At 38.3% G+C, this 21,036-nt stretch overlaps 1 protein-coding gene across 2 annotated transcripts; it reads right to left on the bottom strand.

Moving 5' to 3' along the window:
• Window positions 1–651: 651 nt before the first annotated feature.
• Window positions 652–19,829, bottom strand: C5 (complement C5). 2 transcript variants are annotated; one of them, XM_014880080.2, is made up of 41 exons: window positions 19,719–19,829; window positions 19,288–19,480; window positions 18,491–18,653; window positions 18,099–18,169; window positions 17,495–17,586; window positions 16,743–16,825; window positions 16,503–16,593; window positions 16,086–16,191; window positions 15,330–15,456; window positions 14,990–15,105; window positions 14,576–14,776; window positions 14,187–14,390; window positions 13,561–13,770; window positions 13,230–13,379; window positions 12,730–12,859; window positions 12,378–12,443; window positions 12,070–12,270; window positions 11,500–11,590; window positions 11,071–11,147; window positions 10,377–10,516; window positions 9,902–10,123; window positions 9,330–9,390; window positions 8,733–8,822; window positions 8,297–8,509; window positions 8,099–8,174; window positions 7,508–7,667; window positions 6,944–7,039; window positions 6,491–6,662; window positions 5,906–6,111; window positions 5,380–5,532; window positions 5,018–5,080; window positions 4,690–4,771; window positions 4,038–4,089; window positions 3,535–3,637; window positions 3,370–3,444; window positions 3,168–3,273; window positions 2,888–2,974; window positions 2,458–2,547; window positions 2,059–2,142; window positions 1,522–1,660; window positions 652–1,266 (listed from the first exon to the last, which is right to left on the bottom strand). In XM_014880080.2, the coding sequence occupies exons 1-41, from the start codon at window positions 19,781–19,783 to the stop codon at window positions 1,137–1,139; spliced, it is 5,037 nt and encodes a 1,678-aa protein (XP_014735566.2). In that variant the 5' UTR covers window positions 19,784–19,829; the 3' UTR covers window positions 652–1,136. The 2 variants fall into 2 exon arrangements, with proteins under 2 accessions (XP_014735566.2, XP_088033669.1); XM_088177543.1 differs by lacking the exons at window positions 652–1,266; window positions 1,522–1,660; window positions 2,059–2,142; window positions 2,458–2,547; window positions 2,888–2,974 and having other exon boundaries at window positions 3,348–3,444.
• Window positions 19,830–21,036: the final 1,207 nt, after the last annotated feature.

Below are 21,036 nucleotides of genomic sequence, written 5' to 3'. Positions count from 1 at the left end.
AACAAGACATGCTCCTTGTCATTTAAAGAAATAATTAGGTCTCACAATACACACTCACCAGTTCAGAAGCAGAAATGTTTACAGGTGCCTTGTCTAGACAACCCCACTGAGAATTTCCATGCACTTCTCCCTGCAGTTTGAATTTATATCCAGTTATTACTGGACACAGCATGAGCTTCTTGTGCTTCTTAGAAAGTTTGGAGGATTAAAAAAAAAAAAAAAAAAAGTCAAATACTGACAGAGCCAAAATTAAAAATTGCATCATCTGTGAATATCTTCTTTCCACATCTTAAATGTTCTGGATTGAGATATTCCTAAGAGAGAGGGAAAACAGTAATTTTAAAGTTCTTGGACGTGCTGCTTTTGGGCAACTCTTCAATATAAATAATAATGTGTGCAACTGTACTTTGTATCAAACTCTCTTCTCAGCTTTACTGGGAACCAAGGTGATTTGTGCCAGGAGCTGTGAGCAGGAAAATTGGCCTTTCATCTGCCACTTTCCTGGAGGCAAGGCAAGATTTTTAACTGTCAAATTCAGCCATCAAATGCAAAGTAATATTTGTTTTAATCCACCTAAGTTACAGGAGATGTTGATTCAGTTGAATGCATCTTAAGACACAAATAATGAAAGGCACACATAAGATTGAAGAATTTTGTTTGGTTTTTTTTGTTTTTTTTTTTTTTAACAAGAAAGCAGAGCATAAAACCAGCATCAGTTACTGTCAGGAATGGAAATGCAGGAATTCAAAAAAAAAGAGTACAAAAGGAAAAGTTAAGGAATAAAGTTTCTTTGACAGAGAGCTCACAAAGTGGCTGCATGTGTTTGTGTTCTGGGAAGATTTGGGTTTAATGACAAGACAGTGCTTTTCATGTTTGTTTTTACAGTCAATCCCCTTCTTTTGACTTCAAATGTCTTTGCACCAGACTGTGTTATTTTTCTCATCCAAGCTTAAAAATCATATTTGAACATTACTCTGCTGTAATAACATTGCTATAAAATACATGCCAAGATAATTTCTTGCAACAATTATTAACGAGTGTTCAGCTCAAAAAGAATTAATAAATAGGTGAGGATTTTTTCTTCTTTTCGCTGAGATTTGATCTGGATTTTTTAATTTAAAAACTGTCCAAGTGAATTAACAGCCACTGATGAGGAGATCTTCAGCAAAATCATCCATTGTGTTCAGAAACTCCTGGCAGGATGTACAGGCTGTATTTGAAGGCCACCACTCAATCCAAGTGCTGGAGTCTAAAGGGTACTGGAATCTAAGAAAACAGCAGAAAATGATCATTTGCTGCTAAGATTTGGGAAAGGAAATGTCAAACAGAAAAAAAAAATACAATATGGAAGTGCTTGCTCTGTGCTCATAATCCTGCTGTAATTGTGCTCATCTGGTAACTCATTGTGTGACTGCTGGTTGAATATTTTCATCATTAAATCAATTCTGCACCTCACAAGGATTATTACATACAAACACTTTAAGATTAAATTTCAGCATATCCTGGTGGTAAATGACTTACTTGAAGCTGTAACCAATGCTTATCTTCAAGGCTTCTTTCCCCATGATCAAATACTGCTCTCCTGGGCTCAGTTCAACATCTGTGCAGGTCTTCTTTTTAACAAAGGTTATTTCATTATTTTTTTGAGCAAAAGCCTGCCCTGAAGAAAAAAACAAAACCAAAAAAAAAATAAATCAAGAATTGGACAATTACACAAAAAGAATTTCCAGTAATTCACATATTAGATAGAAAACACTAAAATGTTCTGCAGCACTGCACAGCCTGGGGATCTCTCTGCCACTGTTCTTTAACAGAAAAAAATTTATGATATAAAACATGTCTCTCATAAACAATTTTTCAGTTAAATCTGAATGGCAAATAAGCCTTGTGCACATTAAATAATTTTATACTGTAGTGATTTTAAGGAAATATGGAATGCTTAAACTGAGAAGAAAATGGAGTTCCACAGGCCCTATGAGCAACAGGTAAGACAGTGAGTGCCCAGAAACTTTGCAACTCCTTTCTCCCAGGAGCAGAAACACGGAATAAGACACTCACCCCTTTTGTAAAGGTCCAGAAGAGTTGCAGAATACTTCACAAAAAACCCTTCCTCACTGCGAGCCAAGATGTTCACTTTATAAACTGCAGAGCGACACAAAGCACAGCCTGGTTATTCCTTGCTCCTGCCACGCATCCTGAATGTCTCAGAGATGCTCAGAAGGAGAATTTCGTGTCCCTTTAGAGCTCTTAATTTCTGCCAATGCAACGGTTATAGGGGCAGAAAGCACTGGGAAGTGCTACCCACAGCTCATCTGCAGAACTCACCTTTCCCTACATTACTCTGGCAAGCACACTGCATTTCTAATCTCTGCAGCTGCCATTGGAACAAGATGTTTTGCAGCAGACAGAGCAAAGAGACACCTGAGAGCAGGGAAAGAGGCAGTGAACCCCCATTACCATAGGCAGTGTCCCTCTGGCAGGCAGCCTCTCTCCTGCTCTCTGCAGTTATGGACCCATCGAGCCTCTCCTGGACTTTACCACACTCAGCTGCAGGAGAAAGGGAAAGGCAGAGGTAAGAGAATGTCAGCACATGATGGCCCTGAAGAAAACAGGGGTTTCCATTATCCTGCATTGGGGTAATTAACTGAGCAGCACCATCACTATGGGACTGCATGCTGGAGCAGTGAATATTTAAAATACAAAATAACGCCCTCAAACCCCATCCTTAACCCAGTCAGACTTCCATGATCACACTGCACGTGTCCTTAAATCTCCTTTTTAATGTAATATTTGGAGGGAAAATAGCTGTGTTCTTATGAGGACTTTTTCCTTATGTTCAATAGGGTTTTGTTCAAAGCACTACACTGCATCTTCAAACAAAGCTCACCTTCCATGCATTTGCATTCATCTCCTTCACACAACCTCACGAGTTTTTCATTTCCATAGGGGTTATAAAGAATGGTGCATCTTTTATCTAGAAGATCCAGAAAGAAATAACAAATACACGTAGAAAATCAAAGTCCAAGACACTAACACTGAAACTTGGCGAGTCAAAAGCCACCTGAGCTTCAAATCAAATGGAGCAAAAAAAAAACCTGTTAAAGATGGCAAAATGTAATTCTATGGGAGGAATACAGAGCTAAAAGGCAAACTGCTGGAACACAAACCTGGGGCATGATATTCATACACAGAGAAGGTGGCAGGGTTCATCATTCCAACCCGGAAAAGCTCACTGATCCTGAAGCCAACACACAGGAACTTGTGAGCTGGCACCTGTTGGAGAGACACATGAATGGAGGAGCTCTAAAAGCAGCAAAATGATTGCAAAGAGTAAAAGCAGTGCTTACAGTCGGGGAAGGGGGAACATACAGAGTCTATCTGCACGAGAACGTGCCCATCTTTTATCTCATAATCTGCTATCAGCTGATCAACTCCACTTGCAAGCTGCAGGGCACAGAAAAAGATGAAGAACAGTAAATATTACAGCTCTGTCATATAAAACCAGCAAGAGAAAAAACATTCTTGAATACTTGCAGTAGATAAATCCTCTGGATTGGCTTCCACTCCACTGACCAGCCCTATGTCCATCACAGCATGAGCAGACCCCGACCGGGGCTCCCTCGCACTGGGCCTGTACCTGCAGCAGATTAAAGCTGGTTTTAGTTAATTATAACCGAAATCAAAGAGGAATATTGAATATTGAATAGTTGAATGGCACCCCAGAAAAACCTGAGGAAAATCCTGTCAGCATTGAAGCCACAGTAAACTCACAATGAAGCAAAACTGTCCAGGTGAACCAATTCAGATTTATGCCAGTATCACACATCAAGAAGCTTTTAATGTTCCAGGAAAACCCAAATATAACCTGAGGACTCCTTCCCACAGAGATCATGAGCTTTGGCTCTAATTCTGTTTACACACGTACATAGCAGTGAAGGAACAGAAAGAAACGATCAGGAGAGCTGGTGGGATCATTAATAAACAGCTCAAATAATTCAAATAAACAGCCCCAATAATTCATAAATAGCTGCACTTACTTTGCACAAGCCTCCAGGCGCCCCAGGGGCTCCCCTTCTCCTCTTATTCGACCTGTTTGTACCAAGCAAAGAACCTCAGAACTCCTCAGAAGCAGCAGCCCAAACCTCTCCCAAAGCATTTTCATAGGTGGAAGGTAATTCTTTACATTGTTTTGGTGGCTATTTTTATAGGAATTCATTATCTAGCCACAAATAAATCGCATTTACCTCTTTGGTAATTCAGGTGAAATGGCAGATTTAAGGTTTAATGTAGTTTTTTGGGTGTTTATATTATTTAAACTCAGAATTTGGTTCTGTCCCCTGTTGTAACTGGACTAGAACTCTCAGTACTTTGTGGAACTCACTGTAACCCCTCCCACTCCTCATCATATTTCTTTCTTCTCACTTCCCCACCTGTAAAAACTCTTCCATGTATGACTAAAAATGAACCTAACAGAAATAAATTAAATATTAATTCTGTGCACAAAAAGGCAATCATTTCAAACAGGGCTAAAAAAGCTTCTAGCAACTTCTTTTCCAGTTTTGCATTTAGAAAGTGGCAGAATTTATTTCTTTCTTAATAAAAAACACTCATAAAAAACCCAGGATTTTTTCCCCTCCCTCCCTTGCACTGACCTGAGAAGCAACATTTAAAATTATATTAACCCTTTACCATCATCTCTCTTTGGAACAATCTTCAGTTCAAAGTTACAGGATTCCTCAGAAGTACCAATGGTGTTATACACTGTCCTCACCTGCACACACACAAATAAATCAGACCAAACAGAAGCAGCATTAAACAACCCTCAAAACTGGCATAAAACTGTAAAAACTCACACTGGGAAGAATATAAACAAGTCTGGTTTGTTGTAATATAAAAAAAACCAGCAAAGCAGAACAAATAAACTATGAGCACAGGAAAAAAATAGGGATTTCTTGAGCAAAACCACACCACATTAAGAAAAGAGAAATTCCATTTTAAAATCTGGTTGCCTACTTACATTTACTGTAGCTACACCAGTGCTGCTGCCAGTGCTTACATACAGATCATCTTGCAAAGGGGCCTAAAGGATTAGTAAGAAACAAGAAGTTACACATTAATAATAAAGATTAGAAACAAATCAGGTCAGCTGATATTTCAAATGCATAACAAATTCTGCAGAAATCTTAAATTTAAATGAATATTCAAATATATTCAATACAACAGATAAGCAAAGTCCTAAAACATTTTCTATGCTAAATTATTCCCAGCTTGTTGTAAGTAAAAATAGGTATTTCAGTAGCTATTTCAAAGCTCAAATAATCATTTACTAAGATGCTAAGAATTCTGGTTTCCCTTTTTAAAGCAATATTATTCACTCACTGTCATAGTTCTTCCCACAAAATTGTCTTCTGTCAGTTTAAATAAGTTTAGGGGTCCAGCGTTTTTGTAGGATACTTTAACATCCATGTCCAAATTCAGGCGTTTGACCAGAAGGGAATATTCAGTCAAGGCCTCAAGAGCATTAATAGTGTCCTGTCAGAAATCAATCATAAAGAATTAAATCCAGATATTCTATTGATAAAATTACAGTTTTTATTAATGAAGAGAAGTCAGATTTCCCAGACACCAAGGATATCATGGCAATGCAGTCACTTAATATTAATCCCATACACAGGACTGTGGTGGTGGCACTGAGGTCATTTAATTGTATTATCCTCTTAAAATGCTCATATCACAAAATCATGGAATGGTTTGGGACCTCAAAGCCTCTCTCATTCCAGGGACACCTTCCACTGTCCCTGGGTGCTCAGCTCCATCCTACCTGGCCTTGATTTTCCAGGGACGGGAAAAAAATGTTTCAGATTTTGGTACTTGAAGAATGAGGACAAAATATGGAAAAGCACACCTGAGTTGAATAAAATCCTCCCCCGTATCTCTGCTCTTCAGAGAGCCATTTGATGATGGGCTTGGCATAGTTTTCATCCCCTCTCAGCAAGGTAGTGAGCAAGGCATAGGCCGTGGTTTCAACCATTTGTGCAGTGACAGAGCTGGGGCTCGGCTGCTCTTGTGTTTTGAAAGCATCTTTCCAAAACCTGTAGATGGGAGGGTCACCTGCAGGAGGAGCAGAGGCTTCAGATGCAAGCACAGCACAGCACCAGGTGAGGCACTGCCCACTCGGGGCCAGGAGAGGGGCAGGAGCTCACTGTGCACCTAACAGGGATGGAAACCCACTTGTATGCTAAAAAAAATGATGTTTGCAAAGTGCTGAGAGCAGAGCTCACACCACAGAGGTGCTGCAGGGCAGCTGAAGGGCACAGGATTGCTCAGGAACACTGAGAATTGAGCAGGACCTGTGCCAAAGGTGCTGCAGGGCAGCTGAAGGGCACAGGATTGCTCAGGAACACTGAGAATTGAGCAGGACCTGTGCCAAAGGTGCTGCAGGGCAGCTGAAGGGCACAGGATTGCTCAGGGGCAGAGAATTGAGCAGTACCTGTGACAAAAGCCTCTTTTTTCAGGGCAGAGAATGCTGCTCGTGCTGCATGCTGGTTGGGGTCCAGCAGGGCCAGGGCATAGGCAGTGATGGCCACAGTGAAGGGGCTCTGGGCCTGCTGCATGTTCTTCTCCAAATAATCCCCTGCTCTGCTCCTGGCATCGTGGATTTTCTGAAAATACAGACAGGTTACAGCTCACAGCCATCACACTGACCCTAAAGAAACACATCTTCTCTGTTACCATTACACAGATATACAACGTCCTCTACAATATCTTATAATAAATCCAGGAATTCCTTGCTGTTCTTTAGCTGACTTAACAAAGCAAATAAATCTGTGAAACTGCAGAAAAAAAAAATCACTCTTGATTTTTTTTCAATAAATGTTGAAGAAAAGGGAAGAAATTCGAAGCCTGGAACATGCCCACTGGCAGAAATAAAAATAATGTTTACCTGAGTAGGACATATTTTCATTGACTTGTCAATTCCAATAATAGAAAATGCTGTGAGATACAAAGATTTTTCTTTAGCTTCTCGAGGTAATGTACCCTACAAAAATCAAATAATAAAAAACAATGAAATCGAAATTAAGGTTCATTTAAATAAACGGAACTTTTCACTGTTTAGGTGTGGAAATAAATAGAAGTTCCTGTAAAAACTATCAGTTTAGTTAAACCTGAAAATACATTGACTCTTTGGAAGGTTATAGCTCATGTGTAAAAAAGAAACCAAAATATATGAAATTATTCACAAGCCAAGACTATTGGATTGAGAAATGAACCTCAACATTCTTTTTCTGAGTGTTAAGAAGTGGCAAGCAACAGCTTTTCGTGGGAAAACAGAAAGGTTTGCAAGATTGTGCTGGGCTTTAAATGATTTTAGAATAAAGAGAAAAATTGTATTAAATGGGTGTTTTGATGAAATACAGCCTAAAATATCTTGCCCTGCTAAAACACTTTATCTCCTGATACCTTCAGCCTTTACTGCCTCAACACAGAAGATGTTTGGGTTTCATACCTGCAGTTTCACTGGCTGGTAGTTTGAAAATTCATTGAATGACCCATCTGACATCTGACAGTTGTCAATCAGCCACAGGAGGGAATTACAGACAGACATTTCATCAAGATCAATGTATTGATTCACTTGTCCAAGGATCCTTAAAGCAAAAGCTGTCAGCCTGCCAAGGGAAGCAAACAGATCCTGTTTAGATTGGCAGGAATTCCCACACTGCAGAGGGCACCCACAAATTTACACTGCTTAGGATTCTGTATCCAACACACTCCCACAGCTCAAGGGGATAATGAAGATTAATTCTAAGTGTAGCTTAACAAATGGGCAGTAATTACTGAAATAATTTTAAACCAGGATCAATTCCTGTGTTTCAGGCTATGAACTCATTACATCCCAAAGCCATCTTGGTTGTCATGGTGTGAATTATGGACACAAAGAAAAGGTTTGGCAAGTGAAAGCAAGGAATCAAAAGATATTATTCAGAGTTGTAAGCACTGCTTCCATCTCCCCCCACACTCTTGTGTGGTGCTTACTGAAAATATGAAAGCAAAGGAATGAAATAAGGCTTTTTCCAAGCAAAACCCCTTTCAAACTCACCATGTGCTACCTTGTCCATTCTTCCACATGCTGTAGGAGCAGTCAGCATTCCTGAAGGACGAGATGCTCACAATCCCTGAGGGATGGATACACCAGGCACAAGGAAAATTAGGAGAATTATATTTGCTCCCTCAGATGCATCACTTAGCAAAGGTTATGGACCACTACAAAAGCAAGAGAAGGGGCAGATTTTTCTACCTTCTTTCATCTTCCTCCTCATCTGAGTCCTGGACCTCAGGGTCTCAGGGCCCAGTAGGTGCCAATTGTCCGACTCCTCCAGGTAGCGGAAGACGTAAAACACGGGGGCAACGCTGGTGAGCTCGGCCTCTGCACTGCCCCTGGGCAGGCTGGTCAGCATCTGCAGGCCCCTGGGGCTCAGGATGGTGGCAATCACTTCACCCAGGAGATGTCCTGTGCAAGGGAAAAAAAAACCAACAAAACCCAAAACTGATTGGAACAACAGGTCAGGAAAGCGGAATCTGAAGAAGCGACCGCTCTTTAGGAAGTGTTTAAATTCCTGCACTAAAAGGGGACTTGCAGAGCCTTCTCTCAAAAGAAGAAGAATAAATCAGATTATTTTAATACCAAATAGGAGGAAAAGTGCATCTGCAGTGCACTAGAAGTTTCTGTTTACCTTTTACACTGACAGTTCTGTCAATTTGTGTTTTAGGGACCAGATTGAGTGGGACTTTGTATCGAAATTCTTGTCGTCTCTTGATGGAACCTGAAATTGAAGATGTATACATTATATACATACAGAAAATACTGCACAATCCAAATCAACAGATGGCTCAGCTGTAATTGACAGACTGAAGGTTACACCTGAGAATGCAGCAACCAAAACTTGAAAACCAGAAATATTCCCAAATGCACAGGCAAAAAGCATCAAGCTTTGAAAAGGAACAGGTGCAAGCTCTTTATCTTTCTCCTGTTACAAAAAAAAAAATCTGATCTGGACCTAAACTTTGTGGTTTCTTTTGTTAAATGAGAACATATTCTATTCCCATTAATAAAGCTGAGGAAAGCTTACAAACACACTAAAAGATACATCTAAAGATTCCTTTAAGAAATTAATCCAAGTTTCCTTAAGCCAAGGCAGGAAATCTTTGGGAAAGGACATATTTACAATATCTCAGGAAGGAGAAACTCCAAGTTTTTCACATTATTATGAAAAACTTGGTTATCAAGAACAGGAAAAAATAACACAAAGACACCTCATCAATTCTCTTACCATAAACACCCTGTGGATCCAAAGTGAAACCTGCATGGAGTTCTTTCTTAATGCCTTCTGGCTGGGATCATTATGAGGAAAGAGGCAGAAAATGGAAACATTTTTGTTTAATCAAATATATCAGCTGAAACAACACGTTAAACCCAACTGTTAAACACAGTATTTTTGTCTTCTTTTTCTGTGGCTGAGCTTGACTTAATTGCTGTACATCTGTTCCACATGAATTTTAGTGCTCTAGCTCACACAGTTCTTGAGAAAATTTAACAAAAGATTTAAATTAAACCTTAGGAAAGGAAAAAATTGTGAAAATCCAAACCAAACGATTTAGAATAACTTTGCAAAGTTGTAATCTATTTTTTAATACATATAATCTTTCAGTTCTTATAATCAAGGTTTAAAAATGAGTGTGCTCAAATATTCAGCCACTCATTTCTCTACTGCTCACATCTCAATGAATTCAAGGACATGGTGCAATAATATTAAAATAAAGCAAAGTTTCTATATTGACTCAATCTAAGCCAATTTGAAATTCAAAAATGCTAAAAAACATCGAGATTTTTTTTTTTCCTTACCACGACACGTAAAGTTTTAACCACAATTTCACTGTTCCTGGGGGTCAGCAGTGTAAAATTGACAGTGTGAAGACCCAGCTCCAGCGGGAGGATCCTGAATGTAATTGCTGTGGAAGAACCAGCATCCAGATTCCTGAATTTACAGCTCTGCATCCTCCATCTAGCACTCTCAGAATCTCCAAAGGTACAGACTCCATTTCCAGCTGCTATTTTAACACAGAACTGAAAGGTGGAAAGATTTGAATGTTTCATTTTCATGGCAGGTACAACACCAGGGAAATATCAAAGGCACTGAAATCCAGCACTGAGCACTGTGCTCCTGTAATGCCATTTCTCCGTTTGCAGTACATAACTCTGCATTAAAGACTGAAGAAATCTCATCCAAGGATCTGTTTATACTGGATATTCACAGGAAAAATACTTTTTTTTAGTTTATTATGTCAATCCTTCCACAGGAGTCATTAACACAAATTACCTTAATTGCAGAGGTTTTATGGTTATAAACTGATCCTTTCAACTCGATTTGCTCCCCTCGTACCACGGAATAAGGAACATAAATGTTCAGGAAAATATCCTTCACAACCTGCATTTCCAGAGGTGCAGCAACACAAATACCTGAGAGAATTAAAAACATGAAAGCTGAGTGTCTTATCCAACCTTCTGATAAACAAGTTTGAAAAGGTCTTGACATACTTTGGTGATGATTTATGGTTTTTCAGTGTGAACAGTCTAAGTTTTTTAAAAGTTCCCAGGTTTTTGCTTCCTGATCCAAGCTGCTCTCACCACTCCTCACACCAGGTTCTTCAGGTTTCTTCTTGCCAAAGAAATTCTCTGCTTGGATTACCAAATCTCTTGGAAAATCTCAAGTCCCTGAGCTAGAGGTAGCAGGACAATGTAAAGTTGTCCAGGGAAGAATTATTCAATATTTTTTCTTCTTCTTCCTCTCTATGAGCCACTGTCACACAAAACACAGGCTTTGTTTCCCCAGCCATTGACACTCACAACATGACATGAAGTTATTTACTTTCCCTAAAATACATATTTTTGTTTTGTTTTCCTGTCTAACAACCAGAAAGTGAACAGTTTAGAACATGAGTGTAAAACTCAACCGAGGGTCTACAAAATTTCCTGATTCTTTAGCTCCAAACCAGCTGGGCTGCAGTACCTACCTTTGTCTGAAATGCCAACACCTTGTACTTCCCAGGTGGTCAGGGAATCAGGCAAGGTGACAGACAGAGTCTTGGACCTGTGACAAAAGTGTTTTTTACATTTATTACCAATCACCATCTGTTAACAGAACAGCTCATCACCAGCAACACTCAAGGAGAGACTCAGGGAAGCTCTGAGCCAGAAAGCAGAAATTCTGGATTTTTGTTTGAATAAACTTGCTGGTATTTAGCAAGGTCCAAAGTGAAAGGAAAAGTGGCCCAACAATCTGGGCACCACACAGGATATTGAGCACGGAGAGGAACCTGGCAGGAATAGTTTGTTTGGATAAGCCTCCATTTCAGCACACATCTCTGGTGCAACTAAGGTCACCCAGTTCACCTCGGGTTTACCAATTCCTTTCCATAAAGGTGATTTGAGAAAAGCAGTACCTTGAAGAAACTTGGTGAACTTCCCATAACCAGCTTTCAGGGAAGTAGCTTCGAACTTGAGCCTCACCCAGTTCCAAGAAAGCCTCGAAATCTGAAGAACATAAATAAAGTAAAAAAAAAAACCCTGATACAAGAAAAAAGGCATCTAAGTACCCTCAGTCAAAAAATCGGTGTTAATCCCACCTCATCCATTACACATGTGAATACCTGTCCAATACCCAAGATCACCTTGTTAATAGGCAATTATAGGGAGATAATGGAAGACAAGGAATTTGACACTCCCACAGATCTTTCCTGAGGTATTACCTACCGGCTGTCTGGGGGAAAAGGATTAAAATTTAACATTCAAGTTTACTCTTAATACTCTCTGATTGCTCTTCTGCTTGTTCTAAAGGTGGGTGAACAGAATAGAGAGCTGAACACAATAAAGAGCTGCTCTCCTACCCCTCTCCATGGATTTATAACCAAAGTGCTGGGAGATGGTGAAATTCTGCCTGGAATAACCCAGATTCACAGATTCCATCACCTCTGTATCCCGCAGTCCTGCTGCAGCAGAGCTCTCATACTCACGCATTCTGGCCAATATCAGGAGTTTATTTGGCTCTTCCAGCCGCAGCTTGTTGGCAAATTCACAGCAATCTGTGAATGCAGAAATGCACCTTTGGTTCCTTCGAATTCTCTGAGCTCTCTCCCTGCAGGTCTCAGAGACTGGATAAGCCTTTACTCCAGCCATGCAGCACTGCCTGGCTTCTGGATCTCGGTATTTGGCCACTGAAATAAAAAGAAAATAATTCACATCCTTGAGATGAAGTTTTTATTTCCAAATGGATGTGATTTTTTTTTTTTCATAATGGTATACATAGAAATATTTTTAACACCTTCTTTGAGTATCTTTTCCTTGAACTCAGATCGTTTGGTTCTTAACACTTCGTTGCAAGGTTCACCTGTTCCAAAAAAAAAAAAAAGTACACACATCCTTAACTTTTCTTGCAAAACATTGTCCTCTTAAAAATAACTCCAAAAAATCACATTCCAAATGCATGAAACTTTTTATGCTTGCTGTTTTGATTACATAGCAATATTTTCATTTTGATTACAGTAACTGTTCCACGAGATGTTTTCCCCCCCCTCAAAAACCATCAGTACAAGCATCCCCAAGATAATAACTGAGAACACCAATGGAACATTTCAGAAAATCCCCAGTCCCATGCCTGCACCACAGGAATGTACCTGCTTCCTCTGAGTCTTCAGCATTTGCATTGGTGAGGAAGGTGAGCCCAGCCATCCTGAACACTGCAATGTTGTTCTGGCCTCCCCCAGCCCCACAGCCCAGGTCACTCTTCTCCAGCTGCAGCAGGATCTGAGGAGAAAGGCAGCAGAACACAGCCTGGAAAGGTTCTTTGTGGAATCAAGGAGGAGATCTTTGTCCCCATGGCTCCCTGAGCAAGGAGCTCCCCAACATTGCAAACTATTTTCAGCCAGGTCTGTGGAGCTCTGATGAGAGAGTTCAGATCTGCCTTTAAAGCCATGATTCACTTCTACTGGAATTCAAGAGATTGTAAACTGATTCTGTTAATAATTTTGGGCTGCAGATTTAAACAAACAACTTTCACTCTGGCTTGAATTGCTCTCCTGCCTGTTTTCAGGCTGAGTGCATGACACCTATCAGTTATTGAATGTGAACATGAAGCAAAGAGCAACTTGATTTTCTTTTCTGGCTGCTACCTCACCTTCTCCATGGCTCTCTTCCTGCTTCCTGTGACTCCATATATTGCCTTGTCAATAGATGACAAAGCAACAAAAGAACTGGACTGGGTTTTCATGGTGAGTGATACAACCTCTGCAGGCTTCAGGGTCTCTTTGCTTGACTGCAGTTTAATCTATAAATTGAAAACAAATATTGGTAATGTTGAAAAGCACGTTGTTCTGAAATCAATGCAGCTGAGGGCAGACACTTACTATAACAATTGAAGTGTTAAAGAACTTGTGTAAATCCAAGATAAAATCTGGCCATAAAATGAATGCACACCCACAAATTTCAGTGCCTGTTTAGCTACTCACATCAAGGCTATTTCCACATTTCTGTTCCACATTCAGCCAGACTGAATCAGCCACTAACTCTGCAGCTCCTTCTCCCATGACTATGTAGTAAACAATGAGACGTGCTGAAGGAACCATTTCTTGGGTTATCTGAAAAGTCAGGTGTTCATAATCCAAATCCTTAATTCTCTCCTGAGTTCCAAAGCTCACTGTCTTCCCTTTTGATGTGATCTATAGTTTAAAAAAATGATGGAGAATAAAAATGTCACATTTTATATTCAGCCTATTTTTCACACGTAATAATTATTTGAATTTATATCTTCCACTAAAAAGAAATGCAGTCTCTGCACTTCTTTTCCTTCATCTACATTTCACCTTCTGAAATAGCTCTTGAGACCAACACTACTTGTCCTCAATCTCAGCCAAAGTCAGATAAGAATTTTAAATAGAACAGACTATATAAATATAAAATTTTAACACTAGACTTTTTTCCTATAAAGCTGACAGATTGCATCTGAAAGGAAGCCATTGTCTGAGCTGCACACATTCTATGCTGAGGATAGCTCTTGATTGTTGAGGTTTTTCATCCATGACCATCCATGTTAAATTGCAATTCAATATTTTATGCAGAGACATCTGTTACTCACCAAATAGCTGTAGTGATGGATTTTATCAATGTAGTGACTTCGTGGATACACATTAATATTTATTACATCCCCCACTTCCAGGGTTTTGTGGTTTGAAGCCCAGTCAATATAGAGAAAACTCTGACTCAGGGATGAATAAGCTTTTGCTTCATAGGTTTTACTTGCTTGGTTTTCATCTGAAAGACGTGGATCTGCAGTTTTTACCTGGAAAGGTAATGAAATGTCTGAGTACAGAATTGTACCTAAGCAAACAAGCAATGACAATGCCAAAATCATTCTGCAATATGTTATTCAGAGGGATTAATGAAAGAGAAGCCAGCTTAAGCCATCACTCTCAAAGAAATAATTACACCCTTGAAGAAATGATTTAATGGAACAATTTAACTCACTTCAAACTCCAACATTTTGCTGTTTGATGGGATATTAACAACAAACAAAGCAGTTCCATCACTGATGCTTGTTCTTCTTCTCCCAGACTCTGAACCCTCTGATATTAACTCAGTCTCATCCATTTGCTCACTGAAGGATTTTGCAGTGACAGTTACAGGGATATTTCCAACAAAGTCATCCATGGTGTCTTTCACCTGCACCTGTTCATCAGCACAAAGAAATGGTGACATTTTTCAGGGAGAATCTTCCAAACTTCTCAACGGCTTCTACAACAGGGAGTCAAAAAATGTACAAGTGAATGGGAATTAAAGTGTGTTTATCAAACACGGAGTGACACAAAGAGAAAAGGACAAAGCTGGTGCATGGTGGGGTTTCTGTTTCCATGTTCAACCACCCTGCTCCTGGGCACTGACCTTAATGAAGAAGGGAAGGCCAGGCTTCACAAAGAGAGGAGTGGCAATCAAGCTCAGCTTGTAAGGAGACACAGCAAACCTGACTCCAGCGAACTCCACCTCTCCACTGAGGCCACCTACCAAAACACAGCACCCCATGGAACAAACGGCCAGAAATAAGTTTAATCCTTAACCACTTTTACAGTCAGAGTGGGCTGCTCTTCCTTACAAGTTTTTTGGAAGAAGAACTGAATATTAAAGAAAGTTTGATAGTAGGAAAGTTAGCCTTATAATTTTCTTTTCTAGTTCTGTTCACATTTGCAAAAGTGTTAAGAAAAAATTCAGTTAAAGAGCAACTTACCTGCAGACTCCAACACTGATGCCACAATATATAAATATGAGCCATCCAGTGCTTCCAGACTGTCAAAGCCTATAGAACTTGCTGCTCTCTTACTGTTAAAATTGATCTTAGCAACTCCATTTTCAATCTGGAAAGAAAAAAGAAATCATCACTTTTAGTCAATAATTTAGAAATAACACAGGCCATGTGTAGATTCAGTGGGTTTCTGTTCATTGTCTATTTCCAGAGGAAATCAATGATGGAGATGTGTTAAAAAAGAATTATTTAGTCCCTAAAATTATTTTAAATTAATCAACCAATGGCACATATTGCAAAGTTTGTGTGTGGGCTCAGCAAGAGGTGGAGATAACACAGAGATATCTTCACTAAAAGAGGAAAGGGGATAATCAGTGTAGAGCAGACTCCCCAGAATAAACCAGTATCATTTTGATCTGCTTGTCTCCATTTGATTTCATCTCCTCTGTAACAGATAGCACTGAAATTATTTCATAGAAATTTTAATCACACAGCTTGGCCAAGAAAGTAATTCCACCAGATTGAAACCCCATTGTGTCAGATGCTGCCTCTGAATTTCATTTCCAAGTGCATTTCTCTGCCCCTGGTGACAGCATTTCACAGGAAAAGTCCACACTGAGGAGCTGGGGATGCCAACCATGACTTGAGGCCCATTCTCACCAAATTTAATGGAAAAATTTCAGTGGGATTGGATCCCTCCTGAGCTATGCATGTGAATTCTACACAAACTTGACTTCTTACCCTCGTTACATGCATTGCCTGAGGCATCATTCTTTTCTCACTTTCTTCAATTATTCCAAAACGAAGAAAAACATCAGCACTGGGAAGCTTTTTGTTGGAAAAATAGCTGAGAATAAAACAATAGAAATGCTTTTAAGATTACTTTAATGGCTTCAACAAAGCATTTGTTTTTGAAGAAGAGTAATTGTCTAAGCAAGAGATGGAAAACAAATATCTGTATACTTTAAACACTTCTGTTGAAAAATAATCACTTTGAGAGAATTTTAAAAAGGGTCACTTAGATCTCTTACACTGCAAAAATGACTTTGATGAAAGCAAAAAGGAAAGCAAAGAGGAAAAGTCTGGGTTCAGGAGAATCATTCCTCAGGTAAAAGAAGGGGTACAAAATATTCAGAATTCCAAGCCAAATTTCCTCACCTAGCTTTCACAACAATCCTGAAGTTCTCAAATTTATCAGAGCTGATGAAGTTTCTCTCTGGCTCGATGACAATGGAAAAGCTTGGCATTGCTGCAAATTGAGTAAAAAAAAATGTTAATTTTGGGTGTTTTATCCATGGAGCCAGAGGTGCTCAGCCACTGAAGAATCACAAATATTTCAAGGGGTTTGAGTTCTTGAAAACACTAAAAATGCAGGTTCACAGCATGGGCACACCTTACCATACTCCTTAACTTCAAATTTTGCCACAGCTGAGGTCATAAAATCCTTTTTGTACTTGGCTTTAATCTTCCAAATTCCATACCTATGAAATATCAACAATCAAGCAGTTTTTAAGATGAAAATCAATGATGAAGGCAAAAATTATTATTGCTGCTTAATGATATTTCATGGTAATAATCTCTTCCAGAGGAAAATTCTGCACCAAAGTTTGGCAGGTGTTCAATGCCTATTTGAGCAGATTCTCTTTGATACATCACTAATTACTTGCCACTTATTTGAAAGCATTGAAATCAAAACAGAAAATAGAATCAGTTATAAATCAGTTTTTCAAGCCCCTGCTCTCATCCTTGTGCCATCTCAGCAATGCTTCAGCACCCTCTCAAGACTAAAAGGAGAACTGAAGAGATTTTTATTTTTTTTATGCTGCTGTTCCTGGGAAAAATGCTGGTGATTTGTATGAAATACCTATAAAACATTAAATCCCCATGTCCTTGTCACAATTTATGTCTCTACAGTAGAAAGCTTTAATTATCATTAATTTTCTTTTTTAATAGGGCATGAAAAACTGACAACTCACTGTTCTTTAAGGAGAATACTCTGCCCTATTTATAGCATGATTCCACCCATGTGAAATGTTAGAAATCTCCAAGTTTCAAATCATGCCCACCATGCAAAACCCATCTATGACAGCCACGATAAAAAGGCATTATAATGTTAATTAATTCACCAAAAACACATCAAATAAATCTACTTAGGGTTAGGAGGAATCTTGAAGTCAGGAAAAGAGACTATTCCAGTAAAATCATTTTCTTCCAAAATATCCACTTCCACTCCTTCAGGATCCTTGAAATGATAAGAGGAAACCATGAGCAGTTATAGATTGTTTTCATCAAAAGGGGAATTTTATTTGTAGAAACAACTCAGACTGAAATTCTGATAAAATACTTTATTCTGGTTCCACCAAGTAAAAGTTATGCTTAAAATAGATAAAAAATTACTGTAATAACAAGGCAATTGTAAAAGGCTAAAAAAATACAGTAGATACTGATTATTTTATATCTTAAATGAAACAAACAGTATAAAACATATATTATTAAAGTTCCCTCAAAAATCCTTTTCTCAGATATTAAAGGTTTGGTTTTTTTTCTGGAACAACTTCAGATCTGGGACTTGAAAACCTCTATTCAACTTTGCAAAGTCAATTTTAAATCTTTTAAAAGATGTCTGGCTACCTGCAAAAACATCTGAGAGTTTTATTAAACATTGGTTGCAATACTGATTTCCCATTTACCTACCTACCTTTATTTGTTATTAGAGCTAATTTAATATTAATATTAAATTCAATTACAACTCACCACAAAAGTTAGGACAGTCTCTCTCCGAGCTGGCTGCAGTTCTTGATTCAAAGAGTAAACTCTGACTTTCACTGTAAGAATAACAGCAATAAATCTCAAAATCAAAACAACCAAAAAAATTCAGAGATATTTTTAACAAATTCCCTGGAGTATCTTTCAGTCTTTGTGCCCCAAATTAATCACTCAGGGTGAGGAGGGCAGGGAGAAGTGATTCACTTTTACAATATGATCAAATCATTCAAAGTATTATTCTGCTGATGAAAAAATTAAATATCAGCTGATGGCAATGGAACATAACCAAGAGCTTAAAGAACATTTAAATCCTAATTCCTTGTCAGAGTCAACAGACTTTAAAAATTAAATACCAGCCAAGAGAAATAAATATTATTTACCTGACTGATCAGGAGTATAAACTGGTTTGTCTGTATGAATAAAAAGAAACCCATTTTCATAGGAAACAGGAATTTTTTTAAATCTTGTAAAATGAGGAGAAACAGCTTCCAAATACAAATACTTCTCTGAATTATCTGTTCTTGGTAAATCTGTTGGTTGAATCTGTGGGAGGTAAAATAAAGATTTTTGAGGATTGTTAAAATATTTTTCATTTCTTTTTTCCTACAGTATTTTTTGATGCAAAGATTATCTGAGAAGCAATTACCACCCTGTGGTTGAGTATCATTAAATAAAAATATCAACACTCACAAGGATTTATTCTTGCTTACAGGATAAAGGATGATCTGGAGTATTAAGCTCCAGATACTCTGAAATTTTGCATTTTATTTATGCCCAGAACTAGACCAGCAAAATTCAAAGCCCAGCAATGAGGTTACCACAGTACAAATTATCAGATTGCCATTTATGCACAGGATGGATCCTGGCCACAACAAAGCTGCTGCTCTAGTTGGTATTTTGATTTGATTTTCCCTATTTTTAGAGTTATGCAAGTATGGTAATGTTTCTAAAATATTGTTTCTTAAATAAAAATAATGTTTCTAAAATAGTTTGATTCTATGTTTAACCTCAGTGTTGTTCCTTTACACTGATTTTATTCAGAGTAATTTTAATGAATTGGGGCATTAGGTTTCCCTCCCCAGCTTAAACAACTGAAAACTTACCATAATCTTTTTTTTTAAGCCTTATCTCTAAATATGATGACAAAAACACTGTAAGAAAAATCTGAATTCCTTACTGTTAAAGTTACAGCATCTTGGAATTTGTTGTCTGGAGTTAAGGAAATCCGACCAGACGAATACACAGCAAGCTTATCTGGGAAGCTTTTCAGGGCAATATTGACTGGAAATTCCTCCTCATAGCCAAAAGCTTGAACTACAACTTTCTCAGAGGCCCCAGCCCGGAATATCTTTGGTGCTGTCAGGACATATCTGTACATTAAATATAAAACAAAACAACAGTCATGGAACTGTATTTATTTCAGATTTCTTACTTCTCTTTGTAATTCAGTTGCATGCACAGCGTTAAAGCAAACAGGATAATTGTAAAACACGAATTAAAATCCTATTTGGATAGTGGGCTCTATGTAAATCCTGGATTTATTTACCCAAAAGACAGGACAGCAATCAAGTAACATTTCCAGTAAACTCCGTATTTGCTTTTACTTACGTTTTCTCTTGGCTAAAAGTCGTTCCAGAAAAGAGCAGAACAATGAAATATATTAAAATAATCATTGTGCCTGGGACAAGAGCATAGATGGTAATGAGGGTGGGTGAAGGAGCCTCTGCTGTGGGTGAGCAGAAACGCCACCAGCACATCTCACTCACAGTTAATAATTAATGGCAAATCATTCTTTACCAAAACATCATTGCTGCCTCCTGAGGAAGCCAGAACTGCTAAACTTATTAATTTTTTAATTTAGGATTTCAATTCTTAACGTGTCCACGGCAATCCTGTGTCAGTCCTCACTTTCCGTCTGACAACTGAACAATAAAATAATTTTCAGATGTCAAAAAAAACCCCCAATAAACAAAAAAATCGATTCAGTTTGCCCTTAGTAATCTTTTTTAAATCAAAATGACTTTGTGTCTGCAGCAAAAAAAGCATTTTATATCAAACAATGTGTGGATGTGTTTAGATCAGCATTACTTTTTTATTGTTTTGAAATAACCTTTCCCTCACAAATTTCTCCTAGTCCAGATTATGCCAACGTTTCATCATTACAAATAAAAACTGCAATACGGAAATATTAGGGCACAATATGTCAACATGCACTATTTTAAACAGCATTTTGCATTTTAAAAGATTGAAAAAATTTACAAAAAAAAAAAAATCCCACAGCCATTGGTGACAAAACCTTCACAGGCCTGACATTCAGGAAAGCACCCCAACAAATAAGTTTTTTGTAAAGTTAAACAAAGTTGTGCAAGAATGCTGAAGTTTAAACAAATATTGAGGTCAACCTTTACGGGAAAAGCATTTACAAAACTGGTTCTGATCGATATAAAATGAAATTACTGTAAGGTCACCAGACGTAATGAACTAGAAGGGAAGCAATCATAGAATAAAAGCGTATACAATGTAAGATGCTTAATATTATTAAAATGAGTGGCCAACATATATTTTATTAAATACCATGTAAATGAAAAGGTGCAAATAGTGAAGAAGAGTGGGAAGTGCTTTCAAAGTCTAACAGCACTCTGAAATCGGGTTTTTTAAATCGAATTATGCTCCTTCCCTACGTTTTTTAGACACTGGTTTTTCAACCCTGCATTTCACACTTAATTACACAGATACTGAATTAACACACTCCAAGTGTTAAAAAGAGATTTATTTACACACCTCTGTGAAAATGACTGTGATTCAGACCAGACACGGAGAGTTTATAATTGTAAATGAATTGTGCATTTCCAATAAAGCTCATGTATATGCAATTTTGCAGTGAGATGCTAACGTGACACACGCAGGGAGTACAGATAGGGCAAAA

This window comes from Sturnus vulgaris, chromosome 22 (genome assembly GCF_052056855.1).
Source record: "Sturnus vulgaris isolate bStuVul1 chromosome 22, bStuVul1.hap1, whole genome shotgun sequence".
Classification (NCBI taxonomy): domain Eukaryota; kingdom Metazoa; phylum Chordata; class Aves; order Passeriformes; family Sturnidae; genus Sturnus; species Sturnus vulgaris.
The sequence above is the reverse complement of the archived record's forward strand: the minus strand, read 5'-3'. Positions and strand labels throughout refer to the sequence as shown.